Raw genomic sequence first — 12,841 nt, forward strand, 5'->3', positions numbered from 1 at the left:
ATGATGATGATGAAAGCCAAATCTTAGGAAGTAGATTTAGCCTTCATCTTCAGTAAAGGCCAAATTACATCCCACTGTCTTTTCCTTTGAAGGACACTGGCGCTTATATAACAGCATGAAACCAAATGGCTTTAATTGAAGCTGAAAAGGCCAAGTAACCTCTCCACTTCCCCCTAAAAGATGATCCTCTCTCACGTACTCACTGAAATCACTGTCTATCTCTGTCTCTGCCACACAAGAACACGCAATTTCTTCCTTTGTGCCCCCTGTTTTTTCCCCCCTGACAGATGCAGACAGCTTCACAGCACCATTTGCTGATTGGAGCAGTTAAAGGCCCAATCGCCTCTCATGGGCCACTTGTCTCTGACATTTTTGTTGATTACATCGTGCCTTCACTGGTTCCTTTTTGAGTGGCTGCATATAACAATGTGACGACTTTTTTTCCTCACTTCACTGACATTTTATCCTCATCGCACTTATTACTGCAGTTTTGAGCTCAGCACTTTTTGTAGCCGGCTATCCATGTGTCCATCTGCCTGTTAATAAATAACTAAGTGGCTGTCAGTAGGTCAGCTGATTATATAAGATGTGCGTGTGCATAGATACCAGTGCACGCGCTCGTGCGAGCCTGTGTATGCGGATGAATCTAGCATGCTAGCTGACTCAGTAAATGAGGTGTGAAAGTAGGAGTCAGTCAGGCTGAGATGAATGAAATAGCAGTTGTCTATTAAACCTCCTCCCTCAGAGCGGATCTCAGTTTTAGCAGCGAGACATCAGATATGTCTTTCACACCTACACAGTCAGCTCTGTGAAACAGTGCTGTGATGATAACGTCATGAACAAGTCATTTCACTTTACATCTCACTCCACTTTACTTCACTTTACTCTAATCAAGGTTTTTATAAGTAGAAATCAAGACAAGACTGTACACAGATCTTTTGTTTTAGAGAGGTGGTTTGCATCCAAGAGAAAACATAATTGCTATAAAGTGTTTTGAATCTTTTGTGAATAAATGCATCCATTAGAATGAAGAATAAATATAGATAAAAGGAAAGAAACAAGTTAATGCACTTGTTTGTTTGGGGCAGCTGTGTCTCAGGAGGGAAAGCGGGTCATCCACTATAGGCTCTGCGGTTCGATCCCATTCTCCCCCATTCTAAAATACAAAATACTGAACCACAAACTGCCCCTGATGGCTGTGCTGGCAGTAAGTGAAATGACATGGGACTAAACATAACCTATAATTTTACTATTAAATTACCAATTTTCTTCTTCATGCCATTTGCAGTTCCCTGCAGCCGCACTGGGCCTCAGAAAGGTTGACAAACTACCATATACCCATAATGAAGTGAAAACTCATCTTCTGAATCGGCTGATATTTTTCTTACAGGGACACTCTCGTTCACACACATAATTACACACACACACACATACCTGCACAGATCACTCACCTTCACAGTCAAACGTTCACAGCTGTACGGGCACCCACACTTAGACACACCCTCTCAGACCTTTTTCATTTTAATGAAGCCTTTGGGAGCCTCTTCACATTAGAGGCCTAATGTAGCATTGTGTGAGGGACCCGGCTCCAAATGTGACTCTAAATCATGGCTCCTGACTTAATGCAGTGAATTATGTTTTCCCAATCATTGCGTTGCATTTTGACTTGTGAAGGGTAGAGATTTAAATACTAGCTGCCCATTTGCAATTGGAATTTCCAGCAGTGATCTTTGGTTGGGCTTTTTATATTGTGTTTTTTTTTTTCTCAGTTTTTCAAAGGTTTAAAGAATAATGGAAGAGAGTGAACTGAATTGGTTTCAGTTCGCTGCACAAAAATTCCTTATAGTTGTTTAGTGCGTTGTCAGTTTGGGTTTATTTTCGTTCCAGTCATAACGAGGAAAATGCCACAACACAGTCAAGCGACAGCCTTATGAGTCAAACGATACACATAGCACAATAGGGTGCTACATACACTTAATTTCCCTTTTACTGTGCGTACATGTGCTCTGTGTGAGGTGCTTCAGGCCTGGTTTGCCCTCCAGGGAAACTCTGGTGCAGCCTTGAGTGTTTGAAATGTTTAATACCGTGGGGAGCTCACTTTCTCTTGCTGCTGCTGAATGTTGCTCCCACCAACTGTGTTTGCGTGTGCGCCAGTGCACACACATGGGGACCTGACGTACTATCCTGGGAACGGCTTGTAGGATCTCTTCCTCTGCAGACTCCCCTGGGTGAACTCCGTTAATACTCTGATGTGTGTGGGTTTGTGCGGATGCAGTCAGGTTGATACTTACTCTGTGTTTGCTTCAGTAATTTCACTTGAACCAGACTCTAACCCTTTCTGTCTGTGTGTTGGTACTTTGGGGAATCCAGCTGCTGTTTTGTGTGGTGTTACATTAAAGTCACCAATGTGTCCTTATTCCAATGCTAAATATGATTATGCATGTACCATATGCTAATATCGACACAGCACACTACTATAGCAATTAGATTAATGTTAATATAAATTAATGTATGGCATGCATTAATGTGAAGTTGCAAATGGCAAGTCAAACATGGATTCCCAACTTGTATTACTCATAGAGATATTGCTTTGTAGCATTTATAGAGGGGCTGTATTTGAAAATGCAAATATCCAAATCAGTTGCTCTGGACATTTTCCAGAACTTCTCCTCCAGGTACCCTAAGTAAAATGTCTGGATAATGCCAGACTGAGCCCATGTGACAATACAGCTGGTGAATTGCCGAAAACTTCACAGAAGAGCGAGTGTACATAAAGCTGAACAAATCTAAGGATGAGTAAGATCTGCCATACAAGTAGAATATTCCAACAAAGATTTCACCTTTGAAAGACAACAAGATAAGAGAGCTTTTGGCGATTATGGGCCGGTGTCGATGTTGATGAACATGTGATTTCCACAGCAGAATTTATACGTCATGTCCCGCCTCCTGTATGCACTACTAAGGCGCCACCTGAGTGTTCCAGACATGTTCCTGTTGCTGTGAAAGCGTCTGACCTGGACAATTTTCTGATGCGTTTCAATTAAGAGAAAAAGGCAAATTCCAGAAAATGTCCAGACCTCATTGTTTAGACTATTTCCAGAGTTCATGACTGAAAAGTGACAACATGATCCAACAAATCTGCAGTTATGTGTCCATCAGTTTCACACACAAAATGTTTTGATTCCACTTGTAACACGAGTTCAAGGAGGCTATGAAACTCACTCAGAGAATCAATGTTCTCTGTTCCAAAAACAAGCTCATAGGGACCGATGAACAGGTAGTGCAATAAAAAAAAGAGTGAGCCAGAGACAAATTCTTGTAAAGAATATTCCAAAGAAATTTCCAGGACTGGGCTCGCAGGGACTCACACTTTTTGTTTTTGTGAAGAAAAGAGATGGTGTGAAAGTCTTCCCTCATTGAGGCTGCTCAGAGCCAAACCACCATTTATCTACTTCCTCTCTCCTTTCCCCCCCATTTATGTTCTTTTCAGTCCTATCTGATTGTCAGGGTTGGATATCAGATCCTTTGAGTTAAGCCAGTTATGTTTCTGGTTTATGTGTCTCTCTGAGCTGATCAAGCAAAGATGAAAGGGTTGTGTGTCTGTTTGTGTGAATGAGAGAGAGATAGGCCCAGAGGGGGAGGGAGAGCGTGGCACAGAGAGTGAGAGAGAATATTACGCTGCTGTAAGCACTGTCAGGACTGATAAATAAAAAAGTAAAACAAAGTATGAAAAAATAAGTAAAAGATAAAACACTCTCACCAATTTTTATTTGGTTGTTTAAGCCTCTTGTGTTCAGATGGATAGTTCACACAGGAGCGAAGACATAAAAGCAGCACACAATTTTTTGCCACTGGGCATCGCTGAGCGATATCTTTGTCACCACAGCATCATTTTCACTTCAGACTCACTAAACTGTCTGTCGGCGGCAGACAAACATGAAAAAGGCCTCAACTCTGCAGGGATCGGTAACGAGAGAGATTTACATCAGTGTGCTGTTTAATCATGGGAGGACGGGACACACACTCATGATAAATGGCTTGTGTGAATGAGAAATCCTCCCCTTATAGATTAATCTCCAGTTGTCATCAGCAGTGTCCTGCTACTCAAACTACCATCTGTTGAGACCCCACCCTCGCTAAAAACAAATGTACTGTAAGCATGAGCACACACATACACACATGATCTGTGGGATAGATTGTGGTCAGTAGTCATTGTCAGTGGACCTAAAGACACTGGAGCATCATATGACTCATTGTGTGTTGTGTGATAAATGTACACTATAACACACACACACACACACACACACAGTAAGACACACATGTACAGTAACAAATCTTTACCTTGAAAAATGCCTGTGTCTTGTCAGCTGGTTATAAAGAGACTGGTCACTTTGAAAGGACTTTATCCTAAAGACCTTGTCATTTCTGTATGCTTGAATCAAATGAACGTTGAATGTTATTAATTACACTTTACCTTCTCACTTATATATTATATTATATATTATATAATATATTATTATATAAATACTTGTTCACTCGAGAATGTAAAGCGAGCTGCACTTCAAGAATTCCACAAGAATTGTTTGTGCAATCAAATGGTTGTTGACTCTAATCAGGTTCACACTAGACTTTTAAAATATACCTATGAACACATCCGACTCTTGACTATGTGGCTCGTATATCTTGAGAATCATATCGGCTTCACACTTGTCTATTGTTCAGGGCCCACATTTTATGTTCAGTAGTAATACATTTTTGATTAAGCAGATGACCAGTGCTCTGCAACAGCGGCGGCTTGGACTCATCAACTTGTGATGATCACGACAACAGGCATGTTAGCGACCACTGCATTCCATCTGATTTTCCACCTCAGGGTTCTGTGTACTGCGTCAAGCTTTACTGAACTTTGAATGAACAGGTGAACAACTCAGTGGCGGTGCAGCTTCAGGGTTCTGTGGACTGAGTCCTGCAGCCAGCCTTTGCTTGCAGCAGCTCAATCACTGCAGGTCCCCTTTACAGTTTCAGAAAGGAAACTAACCAGCATCACCACAGGCCAAGAAAACAGCACAAACAGGCATTTGTAGATCAGGCCCTGCACGAGTACTGAGAAAAGTAGAACATAATTATCAGAGTAGTAACTTTAACAATACGTGTACCTGTTTTTCTGTCACTCAACCTCTCTCTCTTTCTCTTTTACACACGCACACACACACACACACACACACACACACACACACACACACACACACACAAATGTATCAGGCTGATTTCTGTCACCAATCAAGCTCCATTTTCCGACCAAATTAAATCTTTCTAATTTGGGGCTTCCAGTGGTCAACCCCCTGTGGTGCTGCAACTGAGCTGTGTCTGTGTGTGTGTCTGTCTGAGTGTGTGTCTGTGGATGTGTGTGCGTGCATGCGCTCATATGCTTTTGTGTCTGTGTATGAAGTGGGGAACATTCCACAATAGATCTTAATTGAGAAGACGGACTGCAATCAGCGCATTCTTGTAGGAAATCATTAAATCATTTCTTCCTCCCCTCTCTTTTTCTCTCTCTCCTTCTCGTGGTGATTAGCATGGTAATGATAGCTTCCTGATTATGTCCATCAGAAAAATCTGACATCTGTACTCTCTCCACTTCTTTTGCTGAGGAAATTAAAGTGAGAATGAAAGAAAGACCAAAAAAAACTGCCAGCTCTATGATTAATGTGTTTTATTAAAAAAGACAGAATGTCAGTTTCTGGTAAAACTGGGAAAGCAAAAGCCCAAAAAGTTCAGTGTAGCTACTGGAAAATCCTGTTTTAACCATTTTTAACCATTTTTATTCCTGCAGGAGAGATATACATTGATGAAAAGGGTGCACATTACTGTTGACGTGAAACTGCGACATCAAGTTTCATTAGATAGATCTCAAAATATATATTATTTGGCTGTGTTCCTCACTATGATGCAGTTTTAACCATTTAACTGATGCTATTGTAGGTATTGTATTTAATAAAAATAATGTATAGGAATTACTCAACTAGTGACAGCCACATCCTTCCTATGAAATCGTGTATTGTGAATCGCTGAAACTGGACGAAAAAAGACAAATGTAAAAATCACATCTGCTGGAATCCATTGAGCATCCAAGTCTAAAGAATAGCTGGTGGTGGCCTTTCTCCTTAAGTTAATATTTCCACAAGTAAAGTTTCACATGTTTTTAACCAACAGCAGCGCGGCACTATACTTAAAACCTACTTTCAGTGTTTTGTATAGAAACTTTGAGCATCATGGCCAGTGTGTACTGGTCCCCATTCATCAAATCCTTCAACAGAAAGACACCTACTAGCCTGAAATACTTCCCGAGTTAATTATACACTCTGTATGTACAGCATATTTAACCCTTACCATTTTGATCTGAGCTATGAACCCACCTGCCTCTCTAAAAGCTCTTTACTGTTTTTTAGACATAAAGGACTCATACTGAAGCAGCCTTGACTCTGTAGACATTCCTTCCAGTATTAAGGGTCCGCGCTGAATTGTCTGAGCTGTTTTGCTTTTACTTTTCCAATATATAAAAAAAAAAGGAATAGAAGTTAAAGAGAGGCCGTGTATTGTGGAAGGTCTGAGGTGTAAAGAGCATAGAAAGAGGCAGGAATGTTAATTGAACCTTCATTTTATTCAAAGCTATTAAACATTGGATCCTTTTGCATTGACTAACCTTATGATTAAGTAATTAAAGTTGAGGTTTTTGACCTCAAACCCATGACTCCCATGGCTGCACCACTTATTGAGAACATCTGTTATTTCATCCTAAGTATACCCACCACTATTGGTAGACTATAATAATTAATTAACGCTGATTGTAAGAGTAGTTTTTAAGTGACTTTACGAAAATTACAGACTTTTCTAAAGTGAGTGTTTGGTACATATACATAAAAATGTATATTTTTTTCCCCATGCTCTCAGCCCCTCAGTGTTGTGGTGTTAATGATTTTTTATTTTTGGGACTCATGGTGACATATCTAACGTTGAGTTAAACATATGAATATATAGGTAATTTCTCCATATATGAAACTCTAACCCTTTTCGTCCTCTCTCCCTCTCTTCTGTGTCTCATTAGGAGATGGCTAAGATATTGAATCATCCACGTGTCTATGCCTTCCTTCATATTCCCGTGCAGTCGGCCTCAGACAGCGTACTGATGGACATGAAGAGGGAGTATTGCATCGACGACTTCAAAAGAGTAGTGGACTTCCTCAAAGAGAGGTAAGGCTGAATGTGGTCTCATCCAGGTCTGTTGCATGTTAGTGTCATGAGGACACGAGCCCACCCTCATTATACGCTCATTAGTTAATACTTTTAAGTCTCTCCCTCTGACTCATCATGTTTTTACATCATGTTTTAGTGGTTGTAATAGACTGACTATGGCTCCACTTCTTCCCTAACTGAATTGTACAGTAATTTTAAATGGTTAAAATTGCTGTTTACCCATCAACACACACCCAGCCTATATCAATAAATGAAAAACGTAAACCTCTTATTGACATTGAATTCAGTATTCAGACCCCTTAGCACTGTAAACTGTGGTCAGGTCTGTCCTGTTTGCTTCCATTGTCTTTTCGATGGATTTGATTGGAGTCCACATATAGAAAACTGGATTGACTATACATAGATTAGAACGCATTAGTTTCTCAATAAGGTCCCGCAGCTTACTGCTTCAACTGCTGCAACTTACCAAACTGCATGTCAGGACTAAAACTAAACCTCAAAGTCCATGGAGCTTCTCTGTAGACCTCAGCCATAACTCTTCATGCCGAAACATAGATAAAGGCAAAGTATGAAACCATTTCTAAAGCTTTGACTGTTCCCAGGAGAAAGTGGCCACAGTAATTACTGTATGTAAGTATGTCTGTGCACACCTGGCATTAGTATGCGTCTCCACGTGTCTCAACCACTTGTGATTGGATCTCACTTCCCCGCTCAGTATAATAAAGAGCGACAGTGAGAATGGGTTAGGAAGGGGCTGAGCGGATCGATTAGCTGTGCCCGGCTCTACAACTGAATAAGATTTTACTCATTTGAAATGGAAAAAAATACTCAGGAGAATAAAAATACTTGAAACTGCAGCAAGCCACAGGTTGTTAGTTGAGATGTCAGTCCTTGAGTGTGGCCCAGGACACATTAACATTCACACTGTTGAAAAAAGAATGTGAACATTTATTTAACAGTCAGATTCCCCTGGTCTGCACCAGTTCTAAGTCAGCTGCTAGGTGCCAGCCAAGGCTCACTGCCGGAGGGGGTATGTGTCCCAGACCCCCTAAAGGTGTCCTGCATTGTTGTAGTAGTCTGTGTTATCGGTGGTACATGGTGTTGAAGCAAACTCAGATTACATAACTTGTCCAACAGCCCTACAGTATATTTAAATCTTTCCAAAAAAGAAACCCATTTGGTAAATTTTTGTCTGCAGTGATGCGCGCATTTCTAAATTTCCTGTCTGATAATTTTTGTGCTGAAGCTCCTCATATTCACTCCTAAGTTGGAGGTTGTATAGACAAGTGATAGCGTTCTGAGCAAAGAATCTCTTCATGATTAATCTATGTTCCTCAAACTATGCACGGTGACCAACATACATGGATTTTAAAGCTAAACATGTGCAGTCCTGACATGGATTAAATATAAACCCCCCTCCCATAAAAATCCACGGGTCTAAAACATGCACATAATGCATGGATTTGACCTCTGACCCCTTGCAAAATATGAGAAATGATGCAAACGTAATCTTTTACTTTATGAAAGATAATCTGTCATCGAATTTGAGCATGATTACTTGGCAGCGCACGTCGGAGATGGTGGATAAATATAGAAATGATTCTACGATAATGCACCATCAAAGGATTCAGATGAAAATGAGTTTGGGATTTCTGCCTTACATCTCGTCATAATATTATATGATTTATCAGAAAGATGTTTATGTATGCAATGGTACAGTATATTTAGCATGTTATTGCTTTTTCCACATGATAACCTCTTATTTTTATGAAATGAAATCTATTACATGATGGATTCTCTCCATCCTGATCCAGATGATCATGAACGTTTACTTTTCTTCTCTAAAGAGTTATGTTGGTCTGTTTCCCATGTGTACATACATGATGCAGATTAAAATAATTTTGTTAGCTTGGTTTACTCTAAACAGATGAGATGCATGTTCTGCTGCAATCAATAGATTTCTTGCAACTGCTTTACACATACTTCCTTTCTGTCCATCTGTGCTTTGAGTTCTCGACAAACGCATATCTGAATGCAACAAACCTGGCAGGTGTATATTCTAGTAACCAAGGAAATGCAGAGTCCACTGTGAAGTTTGTTGTGCTTGAGGAGACCCTGCTCTTAACCCACCATTTATATCAAATCTCTTTCTATTACCATGGTAAACTTTGAGAGCCAACCCTTTGAAATGGATTCATTTTGATAGAATCTTGTTTTGATTGAACCAAAAATAAAAAGAGTGAAGTTTACTTAATATGACTCAAACTAACTTATTTCAGGACTAAGTGTAAAAATAGATGACAAAGTTAACACGTCTGTCATTCTCTCGCACCCTCTCTCTCTTTCGACTTCTCACTCAACCCCCTTTTATTTGTCATCCTGGCTCTGGTTAGAAACCCAACCTAAACACCAGCCGCTGAAGCTCTTACTGCACCGTACACTTCTCTTACTGGAAGTTCTGCACAGTTTTTCAGGTGTTACACTTGCCTTGTCAGCTCTTTTCAGTTTTAGTGTCTCAGCTCTTTCCACAGAGTTTCAATTGGATTACGATTGGGATTCATAGTAGGCTAGTAGGCCACTTCCGAATGATCCAAAGTTTTCTCCTCATTCTTTTACCGATGCCTACAGTTTAATGCTTCTCTTTAAAAGCTTAATTTTTCTTCTCTGATCTCAGAGCTGACACCACTTACTAATAAGCTCTGGTTTCATCTGTCCACAGCACGGCACATTCTTCCAGAAGCATTATGACTTGTCGTTAGGCATTATAAGCAATACCTTGAGGTCAGCTTTTATCTGTTTTAATGTGTTTTTTTCACCATTCATTTTAAATGTCCCACTTTTCAGTCATGGGTCACTTTACATCATGCAACCACATCAGGCAAGCTACAGCCCCATGAGCCTTACCCTGTTTAATGATATTTGCAATAATGATCACAGGAACATTAAGCTGCTTTGAGATAGCTGTGTACACTTTAACTTAACCATCTTCATATATATATATATATATATATATACACACACATATTTTGTTTTTTCCATTGAAAGCTTCACACAGTGTGTGGTCTTTTTGTCTTCTACATTTGAGGCTTCACCATTTCTTCAAATCCTCCCTTTTAAGTTCCCTCTGAAGGGGCCTTGCATTGAGGAGTGATGCTGCTTTAACACTGACTCAGATGCTTATCTCTCTGCTCTGCGTGTGTGTGTGTGTGTGTGTGTGTGTGTGTGTGTGTGTGTGTGTGTGTGTGTTTACACTCATTGTTCAGTGTGGAGTAGAGGTCTCTCTCCATGTCTGCAGTTGTTTTTTAGTGTTCAATTGAAATTTAAACTCAGTGACACTGGTCCGGCAAAAATCTTAATGCACTGTGGTAATTGGTTCTTGGGAGACTCAAACTGTGTGTGTGTGTACACACACACACACACACACACACACACACATATGCACAGACCCATACACATAGACAAGCTTGCCACACGCAGGGTATCATGTCATAAGATCTTGTTTCCATAAACTGTCTGGCTACCCTTGTGTGTGTGTGTGTGTGTGTGTGTGTGTGTGTGTGTGTGTGTGTGTGTGTGTGTGTGTGCGTGTGTGTGTGCGTGTGCGCATTACTCAGTTTCTGGCTTCTCTTACTTAAATACTCACAACAGTGATGCTAGTCCGGTGAAATCAATACCAGTACACATCCAGTGGCCTCATCCACTTGGCTGCTGCACTCACGGCTGGGGCGTAGTTTGAAGTCTGGGAGCGATTCCAGGGCTTTGGACAAGCCAAAAAACACAACCAGTGTATGAGTGAACGTGGCTGTGTGTGGGACTGAGTAGGGGTGTGCTGCGGTGTCTATGTGTGAAATGTAAACAAACTGTCTTCTTTTTGTGAAAGCCGCTAGTCCTGAGATATGTGTCTTTCAGAAGAGAAGATGAGATGAGAGATAAAAACAGACTAAGAGACTTGGTATGTTAAGAGTGTGTGTGTTACTGTTGTAGCCTTTAGAGGTCAATTAGTATTTTTTTCCACTTCCTTTACAATTACCCTCTGATTACTTCTTAACGAGGTACTTAGACCCGAACCTTTTAATTGGACCTTGTAAGACACAGATTATGGAGAAACAACATAACACTTAATATCATAATTTAACTTAATTTAAAGTAACAAAATATTGATTGAACAATAAAAGCAGTGTTTCTTTGCTTTCCCCTATGACAAATATGTAAATAGAAAAGCAGACAGACTTACTGATTATTATTACAATTATTGTGAAAGTATTTGTATTTTTTTTTTCTCAAATATTATTGTCATGTTATTTTTCCTGTTCCATTTCAAAAAGCCTCCCAGCATGCTCTGTGTGTGGTTTGTGTTTCATCAAGAGTAATTACTAAGCCACTGCTTTTCATACTGACGCTTTCATGAAATCCCAAACTCAAGGTGCAAAAGGAAGCTCTGTCATTGTGAGGTAGTGAGTCAGCCACGCAGGTGATATCAATGTAGGCTCTCAGCCACATAAAGTTCACCTGAATTGTTCAGACAGGCAGAAACCTTGTGCAGGTATGTGTGAGGTCAGGGCTTATCTGACTGACACACACAGCAGGAGACAAATGTATTTCTTGATCCAAACCGCTTAATGCCACCAACACCGAAGAGGTCACGAGAGGTCAAACACCTCTGCCCTCCCTTATCAGAGAAAACCAGTACACAGAAAAGCAAACACACATCAGACCTCCCTCCTTGACATCCCTCTTGGCTGACAATCTTGAACCCCACTCTGAACTCAGATTTTCTTTTCTGCAGACAGATAATTGGTTTCAAGGGTTTCTTTGTCTGTATTCTTTGCATCTCTGTGCAAACTGACACCACCACTGTTGAGTGAGTAAAGTCACCTGGTCACAAAAAGACTTAGACGCCCCATAACTTTCTTTGCAAGTACAGGAAATTAACAAGTCAAGTCTATGTGGAAACTCACGGAACGCGTTCCCTCGACGCAGAACTTCGAATGCTCAACGACTGCGTCACGTCGAAGGCGTAGGTACGGCGTCGACGTGACGCAGAAGCATAAACTAGGCTTAAAGGCTACCACAGTTTCTTTTTCATGTTTGGAAGGGGAGGGTGAGGTGAGGGGTGTTCAACATGCAACTCCAACACTAGATATCACAAAATTATACACACTGTACCTTTAAACATTAGTCCCTGCTGGTCCTTGGTACAAGGTTTTTGACTGGGGCTACCTGGCTACCTGAATGGGGTACCTCAATGGTTTTGTTGAATCAGTTCTGATATTGTTAGAAGACTGTTTTTACTGGCAAACGGTAAAAATAAAGCGGGCAGGAAGTGACATATTTCTGCTGCCAAGATCACCTGATCATGTGTACAGCTCCCTGACACCATCATCTGCTTTTATCAACACAAACTCTCTTGACATCTTCGTCTACGTGTGTGTCACCGCTTTTCCATCAGGAAATATTTGTTTTCTTTTTGCTATTTGATATTTGTCTTTTTTCACTACTTCCAAAACTAATTTACATACTGTCTGGACCAAGGTTTATCAACAGATGACAGTGGAAACACTACCGCTTTTGTCCATAGAGACACCGA

The 12,841-nt window shown here is 40.5% G+C and overlaps 1 protein-coding gene across 1 annotated transcript in view; it reads left to right on the top strand.

Moving 5' to 3' along the window:
* The window catches only part of cdkal1 (CDK5 regulatory subunit associated protein 1-like 1), a 214,029-nt gene that overhangs the window by 120,019 nt on the left and 81,169 nt on the right, over window positions 1-12,841 (top strand). The window contains exon 10 of the mRNA XM_020091374.2: window positions 7,106-7,251. Coding sequence (XP_019946933.1) covers window positions 7,106-7,251 — 146 coding nt within the window. The remainder of the gene's footprint in view (window positions 1-7,105; window positions 7,252-12,841) is intronic.

This window comes from Paralichthys olivaceus, chromosome 13 (genome assembly GCF_024713975.1).
Source record: "Paralichthys olivaceus isolate ysfri-2021 chromosome 13, ASM2471397v2, whole genome shotgun sequence".
In the NCBI taxonomy this organism is placed as follows: Eukaryota; Metazoa; Chordata; class Actinopteri; order Pleuronectiformes; family Paralichthyidae; genus Paralichthys; species Paralichthys olivaceus.